Raw genomic sequence first — 14,520 nt, 5'->3', positions numbered from 1 at the left:
AACATTTCCATCCGTGTAGGATTCAAGACAACACAATCCTATTTGTGGGATTACATTGAATATGTTGTTATACATGGGGTATAGGGGGGGGGGGGGGGCTGAGCAACATAGTCCATCTTTAGATCTCTGAAAAGGACTTGACTGTCCTAAATCCATGATTATCTGGAAGAGGTCCATTCCCTGGCCTGACAGATATTATCACTTCCAAACCTGAATGAAGAAAAGGGGGTTAAAAAGTTCAATGAAATATATATATATATACTGAAGTGTACGATCAGCTCATTTAACAACTTAAGCGGTTCAAGGGAACACACTTTTATTTACTTGATTATATTCTCCACATGCCCCCTCACGTGTGGACCTGATTCTATTTTCATTAGCCAAGGACATGAATATTTTCTTGATAAAGGGTGACAATGAGATTAAATCCCAGGACATTCCCCTACTTTGACACCGATTTTCTTGAGAAAGAAGTAAGAAGAAACAGCAAAGTGTGTACATGAAATTCATTTGGATGCCCCTAGAGCTTGGTATAGCTAGCTATTTTCAACAAAAGGAGTACGTGAAAAGTGAGAGGTTTAATCTATTTACCGAACACTTGACCTGAAATTGCATTTTCTGTTGGTGTTATTTCCATGTTTATGCAATAACCTTCAAATGTTCATTATAGATCAGCAAATAGGCAACGGTTAATTGCTGGAACCTTGGAGTATGGCATTTGGTACTCCAAGATTTCTAATCTTAGATTGTGTGGGTACACAGACAGTGATTGGGCACGTTCGTTGGATGATAAGAATCATTTTCCTCTAGGTTCAGGAGTGATCATTTGGAGCTATAAGACAGTAGCATTTTCGACCTCAGAGGCAAAGCATGTGGCAGCAGTTGTTCACATCTTAACTGTTAAAGTGTTTTTCAACCACTTAATGGATCTGAATAGATCCGGATGATTAAGATCTACAACAAAATCTTAATGTCATTAAGATGTCTATCAAAACATTTCTTAAAAATTGACAGTTTACCACTACTCCATCCCCTTTCACCGCTAACCGTTGCTCGCCACAACTGTTGTCAATCACAACAGTCAGTCATTACCACCACTAGCCATCATTTACAATCATCACCACCAAACACCGTTACCATAATAACCACCCATCTCTGCCGACAATCACCACTATATATCGTTGATCATTATTCACCACCACCATTAGCTGCACAACATTCACCACAATTGTCAACCGCCACCACCAACTACCACCATCAACAATCATTATTTAACCGCTTAATACTAGCCACCATCATCACTATGCACAACAAGGACCACCTCCCTAATCGACATCTACAACCACCACTAACCCTATATAATTTTTTTTTTGATATAGTAGTAAATTGATTTAGTATTATTTTTTTTTGATAAAGGTAAAGTTGTATTCTTCAGCAATGAGGGTATGCTGGCTACCATCAAAAAGATTTACAACAGTGACCCAAAAAAGACCAACTCAAGAAATTGCTACTAAACTTATAAAGAAGAGAAAAAATTTAAAATCTGTCCAGCATCCTCTATACCCTCCTCTTTACACCAAAAACAGAAGGTCTTCATACAACGCCATTTGATCTTTTGTACTGATTCTGCAGTATTTTCCATACACCTCTTGTTTCTTTCTCTCCAAATAGTCCACCATATACAAGAGGGTATCATGTTCCACCATTTCTTCTGGCTCTTACTCCCCCCTCTTCTCACCCAGCAACTATGAAGGTTTGCAGTGTGTTCTGGCATTGGTATTTTATTTGATATTTATTATAAAAACAAGTTTTATACATTCAGATGTTAAGAAAACAGTCTTAATTATTTATTATTCGACAGCATGCACCACCAAAGATTGTGTTGGGGTGGTAAATACCCCTTTATAAATAACAAGAGGTCTCGGGTTCGATCCTGATCAACTTTATCCCCCAAAGTTAGAGTTCTAGGCGTGAATTCATATAACTGGGGCACCAAAAGAGGTACTATAGACACTAGGTGGGAAACAAAAAAATATATGACAGTGAGCACATCTTTAATCATCAGAAAATATTTTGATTTAGCACTTGTATAACATAGAATAAAATTGTTGCAACTATTTGTTTTAATGGTAAGAAGGGCAGTAGGTTGAAACTCAGAAACAAAGTAGTTTTCATATAAACAACCAGAATTTACCTGCTGGCTTTGCAGCTATAGCTTCTTGATAGACGTCAGTCACGAACAAAATCTCGGATGGGTGATCTACCCCCAAGGATGCTGTAATTTCATGGTAACTTTTTGTTTCTTTCTTATTCCTACAAGTAATAGAAGTAATTTGACTTACTTAAAATGACAAGAGAGATCCGGATACCACCTCAAAATTGGAGATGTGGCTTGATGAAAGGTAGAAATTTACCCTACTGTTGTATCGAAAAATCCACAGAGATATTTTCTCAGGTCCCCATAGTTTGTGTAACCAAACAAAAGCCTTTGTGCCAATCTGCTGCCACTTGAGTATATGTACACCTTAGGAACAAAACAGCTAGTCAGTTTGGCAAGCAGCTGGCGATAAGAGGTTATAGACTTTGTAACACGCCTTTTGTCAGGATAATGAAGAAGAAAAATGCGCTTAATGCAGCAAGCTGAAGCTGTTAATACAACAACAGTTATTACTACGTCTTAGTCCCAAACAAGCTGGATCAACTATATGAATCCTGACTTCTTTCCTGAAGCTGGTATATGAATCCCCACTTCTTTATTTAAACTCAAATAAAATCATCATCATAACAAAAAAGTAAAAAACAAATTTATACACACATATATATTAATAAAAATAATGACAAAAATAATATTACATGTTCTCCAACCAGTCGAAAACTTATTCCCAACTAGTAGATATCACCTATACATATCTTTTCCTTCCATTGTACCTTATCTTTAGCTAAATCTACATTGACTCCAAGAATTTGTAGCTCTTTCGAGACAACTTCCTTCCACATGATTTAGGCTGAAACCATTTATATTAGAAGAAATTCCTTAATTTTTTATAAGGGACAAAAGAGAAATTCCTTTGATCATAATCCAACATTAAGTCTTCATTTGCAACTACAACTGTATGAAACTAGAGCTCATTAAAAAGGTGAAACACTCAAGTGCAGAAATGATGGGCAAACGAGAGGAACCTTGATGCCTGAAGCAGCCCATCTCTCAAGAGCTTCGGGCACATCATCAAAAACAACTCCCTCTAACTCGTTATTTTTAAACCCCGTTTGCCATATATGCCCCTGAGTAACAGAATATGAAGACAAGCACAAATTGTAAGGAACATGTGTTGAAACTGAGAAACCATAAAACATTTGGACGGGATGAGGGACAAATAATTTTACCACAGATCTCCTCACCTGTAACTCCTTTAAGGCAGTAATTTTTCGGTCAGCTTTAATCATTGCCTCAACATTTTTTACCAAAGCCGCAATTACCTTCTCCTTCCCAGCATCATTAGAGGGGATAGGCACAGCACCGGCAACACCATTTTCCAAGTCTTCTTGTACCTGAAAGAAGAATGTAAAGGGGGCAAAATTCAGTTGCCTTTACAACATAGTACCTAATTATGAATTACAGTTTTTTTAAGTTCAACATGTATATTAGACAGTTTCTACTTATGACAAATGTTGAATCGTGTTTTAGTGAAAAAGGAAAGCACCTACTTTTACATAATAATGGATACAATGTATAAAGACAAAAATCTAGAACACCAGCTGAGTGGTGTATTCTACTTCTTAAAATATTTAGTAGGGTTCTAATTTTATTCAGCTTTAGTTTTCATATCTTACTCTTATGTGTATTGTCATGAAAGAGGAAAACTTGAACCTAACTCTAATGCTATTCCTAATCTTGAAAGTAGTGAAGTCATTGACAGAAGCACCACTCCTTCCTCAATGCCCTTGTTATCCAACACATCGGAAACCCTTTCATGATTTCTCTTTCTAGTGTAATTGAATTCAGAAAAGCAAAGCACACTCAGCATGGTATTATTATAAAAAAATGGCTAACATGTGGTGTTGAGAGTGTAAAACAAGCATTTATTTTCTTGAAAGTGGGAAATTCAAGTGAATAGTACCGATTTAATGGATGTGTGATAGTATATGTAATGAATTATTACCATATAGAAGAGGTAAGAGGTGTAAACAAGCCACTGGGCTCAACTTGGGTTATATAGAGAGTAGCTAGAGCTCAGATCGAGATCAACCTATCATGAAATCTCCTCTCAAAACAATTTTCTCAGAAACTTAGCTTACTTGGGCTCTTAGTAGCTTAATATCCTCCTGGGTTTCTTCAGAATCATATGTTGCATCCAAATGCCTCCCCACATTATCACGAGCATAAGGAAAAAGAACGTCTGTAACAAATGATATGGGCGTTGTGGTTCCTTCAATATCCAAAACGATGCAGCGCTGCACCAAACAATAAAAATTTACTATGCAGTCATGTGACACTTAATTACATGAATATAAAGCTTAAATCAAAATCATAAATTTCAAGAAACTAGAGAATGGTCCATAATTTTCAAATGCTTACCCTTAATGGCTCAATGTCACCATTTGAAGCAAGAACACCTGCTTTTGCAGACATCTTGACATTTCGAGTGCTGTCTAAAGCACCATTGCAGTTATGAATAGGACCATGAGTTGTTGTTATCCAGTCCAGTCCGAATTGATTAAGTTTAACTGTGGCATCATGATAGCGATGATTCAATTGTACCTTTAAAAACAGAGGAGCACAATCAGAATACTTGGGAGGCTTATGCGGGTAAGATGTGGCCAATGGCACAGATAACACATACATAGCCTCTTCCACCATCCTTTCCTTCTGCACCCCTGATCAAACAACCCAAAATACACACAGAACTCAAAGAAGATAACAGAAAGCAAAGTTCAAGATTTGGTAGGGTAACACAGGAAAAATATCAAACTTAGTCCCTATTTTCACCAAACCAAACTAATCTGACTTTAGGAATATTTTTTGATAACCTTGAAGTTTGACCCTTAGTGGACAAAGTTGCTCAATTCTGGTGGGAGGTAGGAGCTAAGACCACGGGCGGAACTAGCTAACAACCAGTAGCTTTGGTTCGAATCCTTGCTAAATAATAATATATTTCGAACTTAATAAATCAAACAAGAATCATGATGATTTAAATTTAGGATCTGCCTCTCATTCTAAGAGTAGGGGCGCATGCAGCTATTTAGTTGTGGGTTGATCTAAACACAATACTTTTGATGCAGAACATAAATTTATGTGTAAAAATCAACTAAAATTAGGATAAATAAGAGGCATGAACCCATAATTTTTTTAGAGTTTCCTAACTGAACCATCATCAACTACTTATCAAAAGCATAATAAATAAACGTGTCATTTAGCTTAGATATAACTGACATCTATGTCCTCCAATTTTAGGTATCCACAAGTAGAGACTTAAACTTGCATAAAATTAAACAAATAAACACATGTGTCCTACGTAGCAATTCGCGTAAGATACATTCGAAGTGATTTCTATTACGCAGGGCACATATTATGTCATGTAGGATGCATGTGTCTACTTGTTCAATATTATACAAATTTAAACACCCACTTGTTAACACTCAAAGTTGGAAAGCATAAATGTCAACTGAAGCTCAATTAAAAGATACGTTCATGTATTATACCTTTCAAAAACGATAGGAGCAAGACTCCTTACACACCACCCTCATTATACCCCACACGGGGATTAGTGATTACACTAGGTATGTTATGCATTGTAAAATTTTATCAAAACACAGCTCAACTATCCGCGGTTCTCTTTTCCTATGTAAAAAAATGAGTATAATTTAATACAATGGGTTCAACCGTAGAGCTTAAATTTTGGATCCGTCTCTAAATAAGATGTTAAATGGGTGCTTACCAGAAGGGGAGATGACGATAAGTTGTTGAGGTTTAGGAATTGAGTTATCCTGAACTTCCAAGTATGATTGTGAATTTGTCGCCATTTTTAGAGCTCCGTTCATTGCCATTAATGGCGCTGCTGAAGCTATAGCCATATCTGCTCTCTACTTCAATTGAATAGCGGTGTGTTGGATATTTCTCTGTTTAAAAAATGCAATACATTTGGATAAGAAGAAGACAATAAAGTACAGTAATTAGTTTATAATAAATATACAATATTTTATAGATATAAAAAATAAAATATTTTTTTAAGTTTATTGTTTACAGTCCGTGTTAGGTAAAGCAAAATTGCCGTCTCCCTAACACAAACCCTAACACAAATGAGTATGAGTATGGCAGATGAAGCGGAAGACGCCATATTGGCATATCTCAAAGACAACGATGAGATTTCAAATTCTGCTAACTTTGCCCAGGATTTGGGTTTTAGCCATGACGACATTGTCAATGTTATTCGCAGACTCCATGGCTTTCGACTTGTCGATGCTAAGGTACTGTGTATTCAAATTTGATTAGAAAATTGAAGTATTAAGCTCCAAAGCAAAAGGTTTCCATATAAAAAGGATTTGAATTTGTTGAATTGTGCAGGACATTAGGAGAGAGAGATGGGTGCTTACAGAAGAAGGGAAAACTTATGCTGCTGTAGGTTCTCCAGAATTTCAGCTTTTCTCAGCAGTACCACCGGAGGGAATTGCGCGGCAAGACTTGCAGGTTGCACCTTATTTGGTTTTTAGTGTTTTTACTTTTTCATGCGCTATTTCAGATTGCTTTTACATCAAACATTACAAAATGAAAGATTTGTGAGGTCTCTTTTGGCTAATCGTCTACCTGGATGCAGAAAAAATTGGATCCTGCAGTTTATAAAATTGGTTGCCAGCAAGCTATAAAGAACAAGTGGGTGGAGATGGCAAAGACACATGTCTCAAAGAAGGTACAGTAGGCAGTTGTATAGGAGTATAATTTTGCTCCTTTTATTTTATCGCAAGTGTAGTTTTGCTCATCCTCCTCTGTATGTCTAATCTATCATTCTTTGTTATGACCGCAGTTTTTTAATTGATGAAAAACTGTACCTTCTCCCAATCCTTGCCTAAAACAAAATATTATAACCTTCGGTACCAAAAGATTATTCCATTGTTAAGCTTGCTTCTTTATTGCTTGATCGTCTCTCATTTGGAGTTGCTTATCTCTGCCTCTCAATCACCAAACTCGTCCTGCATAATTCATTTTGATAGGTAGTAGTAGTATTCCTGTCTTTGCAACTTCAATTTTGTTTTCAACCTCACTCTACTTAAAGTTTTTAACTTTAATCGACTCTTCTCCTATCCCTTCTACTTGAGCTTGTAAGTGCAAAAGTATATCTATACAACCATCCTGAAGATTAGGACCCAATTGTCTCCAATACTTTTGAGAGCAAAATATGTGGAAATCTATGAGTAGCGACCCTTTTGCTGAAAGGTCTTTTTCGTGACCCTTCCGCTATAAGGTCTTTTTCTTTAGAGAAAAGAGGCGAGATAAATGGACTAGTCTCATCATGTGACCTTGCCTAAATGATGAATAGCAGTTTATCTATTCCTTGATCTCCAGTGGTTCTTGCTTGGGGGACTAGGGTAGTCAAATAATCAGGAATCGCCTCATGCCTCATGATGACTATGAAGGTCTGGAAAAGCCTTTATTACTTGCTTAGTACCAGTTCTTTAGCGATATTAACGTGTCATTTCTAGCCTATATTCAACATTATTAAACAGTAACTGTCCCTTGACTTCCCTTGTGGTGGTTCCAGGATTTTTCTGTTTCTCCTTCTATGTTTTGTTGCTGCTTATTGTATGCCATCTACTTCAGTTTATAGCACAGGGCCTTCTTTTGTTTTACTGTTTTCTTTCCTTATCCATATATGTTGAATGAGGTCTGTGAGAACTATAATGTAGAGGCAGCAAGGGAAGGTGACATCAACATGTGCTTATATTAATACTTCTTACAGGGCTACCTTTTAGTCTATTTGCTGACTTCATGTAGGTCCAACATGCTGATGACAAAGTTAAAAATTTGCTGTTGCGGATACAAAATGACGAGGTATATAGTTTGTAGCCAGTGGTTATCTTATTCCCCAACCCTTCACTTTTTGCTCTCCTTTCATCTTTACTAATAGCTCTCCTCCCACACAGGAAATTAGTTATGGTTTTGTAGCTAGTTGACTATTATATTAATCAATTTGACTGTAACAAAGCAATGCTTTGCAGGCTGTCAATCAGGAGGATATTGATGCTCTAAAGCGAAGAAAACTAATAATTCAGCAGTAATTATCTATTCTTTAATCCTTTCTCCAGCACTTGACATTTACAAGATGTAATCTTACAATTATTCTAATACGTTTTCAAATGCTGGTTCTTAAATATGTTTCTTACTGCTGCTCTTTCTAGGGTTTGGAAAGGAAATTCCGTAAGAAAAGGTCCCGAATATGCCCCAAAAAGGAAAAGAGCAGTGACTGATCTCACTCGGGAAAATTTACAGAGGTAACTTTCTGACTCATTTGGAAAGAAAAAACTGTTAGTTCCTCATAAAAAGATAGCTAGGTCATTCAGTTATGCGCACAGCTCGGGTTAAATTACTGGAAAAATTAGTATTTTGGAATGTGACAGTCAGCTTTTGGATAATGCCTGAATAGGGAATTTGTATCAATTGCTAAGGCAGTGTGAGCATATTATTCAGTCCTCGGTTTTGAACTATAAATTGAAGAGTTGGTAAATGCTCTATAATTTAATCAAACGCCAAAAATTGACGGAGTTTGACATTGTTTTTGAGTTTGAGAAGTCTCTACGTGTGGATCTCCAGGAAAGTGTACCTTTTTAGCTTTTTCTTCAGATTCGAACCCTAGCGCTTATGCTTCAGAATTTCAACTATCCCGGAGTTTCACATGTAGGATTTTAGAACTCCAAGACAATGTGCTTGAGTTTTTTTGTGTTTTAGCTTTTAGAGTATTTTACTTCCACAACCAGTTTTCAGATGTGGTCTATTTTTCAATTACTAGTCAAAAAAGTGGTCAGCACTTGCTATTTTTATGTTTAAAAAAACAAAACAAATTCATGGAAAGGGTAAATGGAGAAGTTGCAATATGCAGTTTTCACAGATGGTTTCAGAGTATTCAATATTTATTTCATACAAATTCATGTGTTTGAATAATTAATCTAAGTAGGGATGTAATTCCATGATGGAATTTAGTTTATTTTCTAATTAACATATGTTACTTGTTCTTTTGAAGAGGTGACTGGAAGGAATTGGAATTTAAAGAGTACAACTTCAGTGCTAAAGGTCAGCCAGTCGAAGGTGGCCATCTTCATCCATTGCTCAAGGCATGTTTTGGTTCCCTTTTTCATTATTGATTGTTGTTGTGGCCTTAAATTGATTTTTTCCTGTTAGCTAACTGAGGCCAAATTGTCTTCCCTCACGTGTTGATTAAATCTTACCATCTTGTTACAGGTTAGGCGGCAGGTACAAACGATTTTTCTTAATATGGGGTATGACTAAATGACCTTTTCTCATGTTTATATATAAAGGCTGTATTCCCTCTAAAAAATTTCTATATATGGAGGCTGTATAAATGCATGTGTGTAGATGAATGTGTATATATATATATTTAGTTATTTATTTGGAAATTCTTTGTAGTGGACTGTAAGTGCAATATTTCATTTGAATTGTGCAGGTTTGAGGAGATGCCAACAAATAATTATGTCGAAAGCAGGTAAGCTATTATTTTTTTGTTAGTCTTTTCCAGTCATAAATACAAGTGAGCCCTTCATAATTGATGGAACATCTTCCCAAAGTAAAAAGCTGTTAGGCTATATGAAATAACTGAACTAGGAAAATGGCGCATCTTCTTGCCTTTTTACTTTATATCTGAATAACTGGAGGGGACATTTTCTTTGCATGGCTCTTAGTTAAGAGGTTGATATGTAAATATTTTGAATCAAATCCTACTTCCTAGCAGTGGCGAATTTATGTGTAAAAATTGGGTCACCCGAACCCGTGGTCCTCCGACTAAACTCAATATATTACTTGTATAATTATTAAAGAACATATTAAATAAACACTTGTTGAACCTGTTCTTAAAGTTGCTGGATGGTTCACTGGTTTGACAGCCAGATTTTAACACCAAGGTCCTGAGTTCAATCCCAGCCAGCCACAATTCACTTCTATTTTTTTTAGTAACTATTAACACTCGTTTTTTCAAAAAAAAAAATGAAATTCTAAAGCAATGGTGCACCTGTTTTCTTGAAATCCTGGATTCGCCTCTGCTTCCTAGTACATAACAGTTTCAAAGTACCTCTTCTTTAAACCAATTTACTAAATACTATTTTTTCATGTTGAACATTCATGAGCTTCTGATGGTAAACAATCAAATTTATTGAAGATGGATGGTAAAATATAGCTATACAATATTCATGAGCTTTCAAGCTCAAACTGATGGCAAACCATAAATTTCACAACGTAATCCATTTAGGAGTCTTCTCTGGTGTATAGCTAGTGGTGATTTGTGCACTGTCATGTTCTCTTAGAAAAAATTGTTAGGATTAGTATTTGTTTTAATCCTTGTCTAAGAAGTGTATGTCAATGTGGCTGGTCATAATTTGCAGTTTTTGGAACTTCGATGCACTTTTCCAGCCCCAACAGCACCCTGCTCGCGATTCACATGATACTTTCTTTTTGAAAGGTTAGTTTGACTTTACATTTTATCTGCCTCATGTGAGTTTCTTCTAATGAATTATTTGTTTGAATTGTAGTGCCTTCGTCTACAAAGATGCTGCCAGAAGATTATGTTGAGCGGGTAAAAGAAATTCATGAATCTGGTGGTTACCAATCTAGGGGGTATGGTATTCAATGTCACTCACACTTGTCAAGGTTTTGACATTTCTATACTCAGCATTTAACAGTTCTTCTTGCTTAGATATGGGTATGATTGGAAAAGAGAGGAAGCGAACAAGAATCTTTTGCGGACACACACTACTGCTGTTTCGTCAAGAATGTTGTATGCATTAGCTCAGGTCTAAATGGCTCACCATATCCAGAATCATAGTTTCATATATTGATTTTACTTCGTGCATTTTAAACCTGTGCTATACATAATTGCAGAAGCCATTCGCCCCCAAGAAATATTATTCTATTGATCGTGTTTTCAGAAATGAAGCAGTTGATCGGACACATCTTGCTGAATTTCATCAGATAGAAGGTTGCTAAATAGTTATACTAATTTCGTGCCGTTCATGTTTTCCTGTTCCTTGATATATTATTTTCTTCTCTTGTTCTTCTATGGTACCAAACCTTTAGCTCAGATAGACACTGGTCCTTGAAGTGCCAGCAAAACTGATTTATCGTCCCAAGTCCCAACTACTGGTTGAATTCCTCATAGTAGAATTATAATGAGCTGTGCTTTAGATACTTTATGAACATTGGCTTGGTTTCTGTTTTAGGTCGGAAAAGTAGGGAACACTGAAGAGTATTTCTGTTGCTTACTATGACAGCACATTATCAAAGAGCCAATACCCCTCTTGACATATGACAATTAGGGTGCAGTTTGGTTCACATACTAATTATACAAGGATCGTTACGTGAATTATAATAAAGGAATTGTTATATGGTGAATAATAATTACATGGATTGTTTTGTAGAGATTGTCTACTTTAAGGGATCTTTATATATGCTTATTTCATTTTTTCATGCATAAATTTTCGCATGAGTTGTGTTAGCTAAGTATAGTTTGATACAGACTAAACACTGTATTAGTTATCCACTAGTTCTATACTGAACCAAATGTTGCGTTAGTTTTACAAAGCTTTAATTAGCATTCAGAGTTTTATGCTGTAAACCAAATGTTACACTCTTTCCTTTAACTCAAAAGACTTCTCTATACTATTTATTCTGTACTGTAGGTGATTACAACGCCAATATGTGACTCTAGATTGTATTCGTTTCATAGCTCTTAGGTGAGAGTTACTACTTGTGTTAAACTCTGTGTTAGGTAGTAGTGTAAGTAAATCTTATTCTTTGTTTGCATTTTATTCCTGTTAACAGTTTCATGAACATATTGTCATGGTTTCTTATTCCAGGTTTAATATGTGATCGTGGACTTACTCTTGGTGACCTGATTGGTGTTCTTCATGACTTCTTTTCTCGTCTAGGTGACCAACTAACACAACACTGTGCTTGTATTCTTGCTTATGTTCTATTTTTAGTATATCAATGTCTGCTCAAGTCTTGGTTTCATAGAAAAGATAAAGCTTGCATTGATATCATGTCCAACTCAATTTACATGAGCTCTTAATTTTGAGAAGGCTAATTAGTGGTTTACTTTTCTTTTTGTAATTACAGGAATGTCCAAGCTTCGGTTCAAACCTGCTTATAATCCTTATACTGAGCCCAGCATGGAAATTTTCAGGTTGTAGTAGTATCTTTGATGTGAATGCACAATTGTTCAACTCAGCATTAATTTCATATCCCTTTGTTTGTCAGCTACCATGAAGGCTTTAAGAAATGGGTGGAAGTTGGAAATTCTGGTATGTTTAGGCCTGAAATGCTTCTTCCTATGGGTCTGCCAGAAGATGTTCGGGTTATTGCCTGGGGCCTTTCCCTTGAGAGGTATACTATCTGTTAGCAGCAACATGTTCTTATTTATAAATTAAAATTAACTTCATGAACCTATGTTGATGGGCGGAATTGATGTAACTGGGAGTTGTTTGTATGTTTGAAACCTGTAAGGAGAAGTGATAACCATAGTAAAGCCACCCTTGCGTGCATTGTTTTCTTCACTCAAAGTTTAATGTGTACTTGTGAAGCATCTATCTTGTGCAAACGAGGGATAATTAAATGTTCAAGGTTCGAACCCTGGATCATTTGCATGCTTCTTCAGTAGCAAGTTGGAGAGATTTGTGGCATAACAGAAGTAGGTCCCAAGAGTAAAAGGTATCAGTCTGTTTTTGTTGTCACTCAAAATTGTTAACTGCTGAAAAGTTGAAAGCTTCAACGACTTTGGTTCTCTCTCATGCAATAGTTTCTGAACTGATTATTGTAAGTCTTACTAGTTGACAGAGATTGCAAGTCTTCTGGCTTAGTGTAGCTGCAGGACTTTGAAATGTGACCAAGATAGAAAAGAGGATTAGGGGGGTGGGGAGGGAGAGAGAGCAGGGACTATGGGTTGGTAGTTAATGTGAACTGAGTAGCTGATTGTGGTTGAGTTGGTCTCTTTGTTGGTTTAGATTGCAGTGTGGGTTAATCTGTTGACAAGAATGTATCATGAATATGTAATTCGAAATACTTGGGGGGTGTGGTGTAAAATCTATAATGTTCACATGTTTTGTTGAAGCTTATTTTGCTTGTCTTGGTGCACCAGGCCCACCATGATTCTCTACGGAATTGACAACATCAGAGATCTTTTTGGTCCCAAGGTATAATTGGCACTGTGGTAGAATTTCTCAACGATGTCAATGTTTGACCTTGTTGTGTTTTTGTTTTTGCAGGTGGATCTAGGTCTCATCAAAAGAAATCCAATATGCCGGCTTGGACTTTAGTAATACAACATATTGTATCACATGTGTTGGACATTGTTTATGGTTGAGGTAAGATTTTTGTGCTGGGCAATCAAGTTGAGATCATTTCTTTACAATGGGATCATAGATGTTTTTGTTGATACAATTAAAAATATCAGATGGGTGGGACTGGGAGCTGTATGTATTCAAGTTTTTTGATGTTATAACTACATTTAGAGTCCCTTCCCTTCAATAGACACTTATTTTGGGTATCTAAGGACAGGTTGATACAATTGTGAACCTGTATGTACACACATCCTACTAAAATAATATAATTGTCACGCTAGCAAGTTCAAAAGCAACCAAAAACAATACACAACACAGGAATAAACCCAAATTTTGGTGTTACTTTACCAGTACAACAATACATCAGCACTTCTTCTATCCCACTTTACATAAGCAACTTATTATGAGATAGCTCCGTAAACTAATAACTTATAATAAAGGTTACATGTTCCCAACGGAGACGGAAAACACATCCTCAATATCACAAAATCCATGGAGAACAAACTTGAAAATATATGATACTGATTTAGTATCATATTAGTTGGGGGTATATAGTGTAATTATTTAATGGGGTATGAATGCTAAAGCGATATATCTTTGTAATTATTTTACGTATTTACCCCTATTATCTTTTGCAAATGTATAAGTAAGTAGTTCCATATCACTCCTAACCAGCCCAAAACCGGTTGAAATTGGCCAGCATAAGAAAGCCCAGAATTGGCCCAAAAAGTTGTTAGGTCAGAAGACGGCCCAAGTTTCATGTGTGGGCTGGTATTGACATTTTCTTGTCTAAAGCAGTATTATAGTCGGGTAGAGATTTCGAGTTCGAATTATAAGAATAAAGTCAATTTCACTAGAAAACTAGTTTACCTTAAAATGGACTTTTTCGACATGATTAGTCTAAGTAAAAAGGAGTACTGCCTCGGACATACACAGAGGCGGACTCGGAATTTTGAACGCAATGAG

At 36.2% G+C, this 14,520-nt stretch overlaps 2 protein-coding genes across 2 annotated transcripts; one reads left to right on the top strand and one right to left on the bottom strand.

The window, feature by feature from the left end:
- Positions 1-83: 83 nt before the first annotated feature.
- Positions 84-6,072, bottom strand: LOC125821100 (probable bifunctional methylthioribulose-1-phosphate dehydratase/enolase-phosphatase E1 1). Its single transcript, XM_049500513.1, has 9 exons — positions 5,937-6,072; positions 4,842-4,960; positions 4,577-4,759; positions 4,297-4,452; positions 3,400-3,549; positions 3,181-3,282; positions 2,415-2,524; positions 2,195-2,313; positions 84-210 (listed from the first exon to the last, which is right to left on the bottom strand). The coding sequence occupies exons 1-9, from the start codon at positions 6,070-6,072 to the stop codon at positions 119-121; spliced, it is 1,167 nt and encodes a 388-aa protein (XP_049356470.1). The 3' UTR covers positions 84-118.
- A 172-nt stretch (positions 6,073-6,244) lies between these two features.
- On the top strand, positions 6,245-13,718 carry LOC125821165 (phenylalanine--tRNA ligase alpha subunit, cytoplasmic-like). The gene is made up of 18 exons (XM_049500578.1): positions 6,245-6,465; positions 6,563-6,685; positions 6,813-6,905; positions 7,988-8,044; positions 8,212-8,267; positions 8,392-8,484; positions 9,231-9,321; positions 9,449-9,486; positions 9,672-9,710; positions 10,603-10,679; positions 10,750-10,834; positions 10,914-11,010; positions 11,099-11,195; positions 12,073-12,144; positions 12,335-12,401; positions 12,476-12,601; positions 13,353-13,407; positions 13,480-13,718. Exons 1-18 carry the CDS (start codon positions 6,298-6,300, stop codon positions 13,528-13,530), a joined length of 1,485 nt encoding a protein of 494 aa, XP_049356535.1. The 5' UTR covers positions 6,245-6,297; the 3' UTR covers positions 13,531-13,718.
- The last annotated feature ends 802 nt before the right edge of the window (positions 13,719-14,520 follow it).

Source organism: Solanum verrucosum, unplaced genomic scaffold, assembly GCF_900185275.1.
Source record: "Solanum verrucosum unplaced genomic scaffold, falcon-dt-bn FXZP01000222.1, whole genome shotgun sequence".
NCBI classification, from domain to species: Eukaryota; Viridiplantae; Streptophyta; class Magnoliopsida; order Solanales; family Solanaceae; genus Solanum; species Solanum verrucosum.
This window is presented reverse-complemented; position numbering and strand designations above follow the sequence as displayed.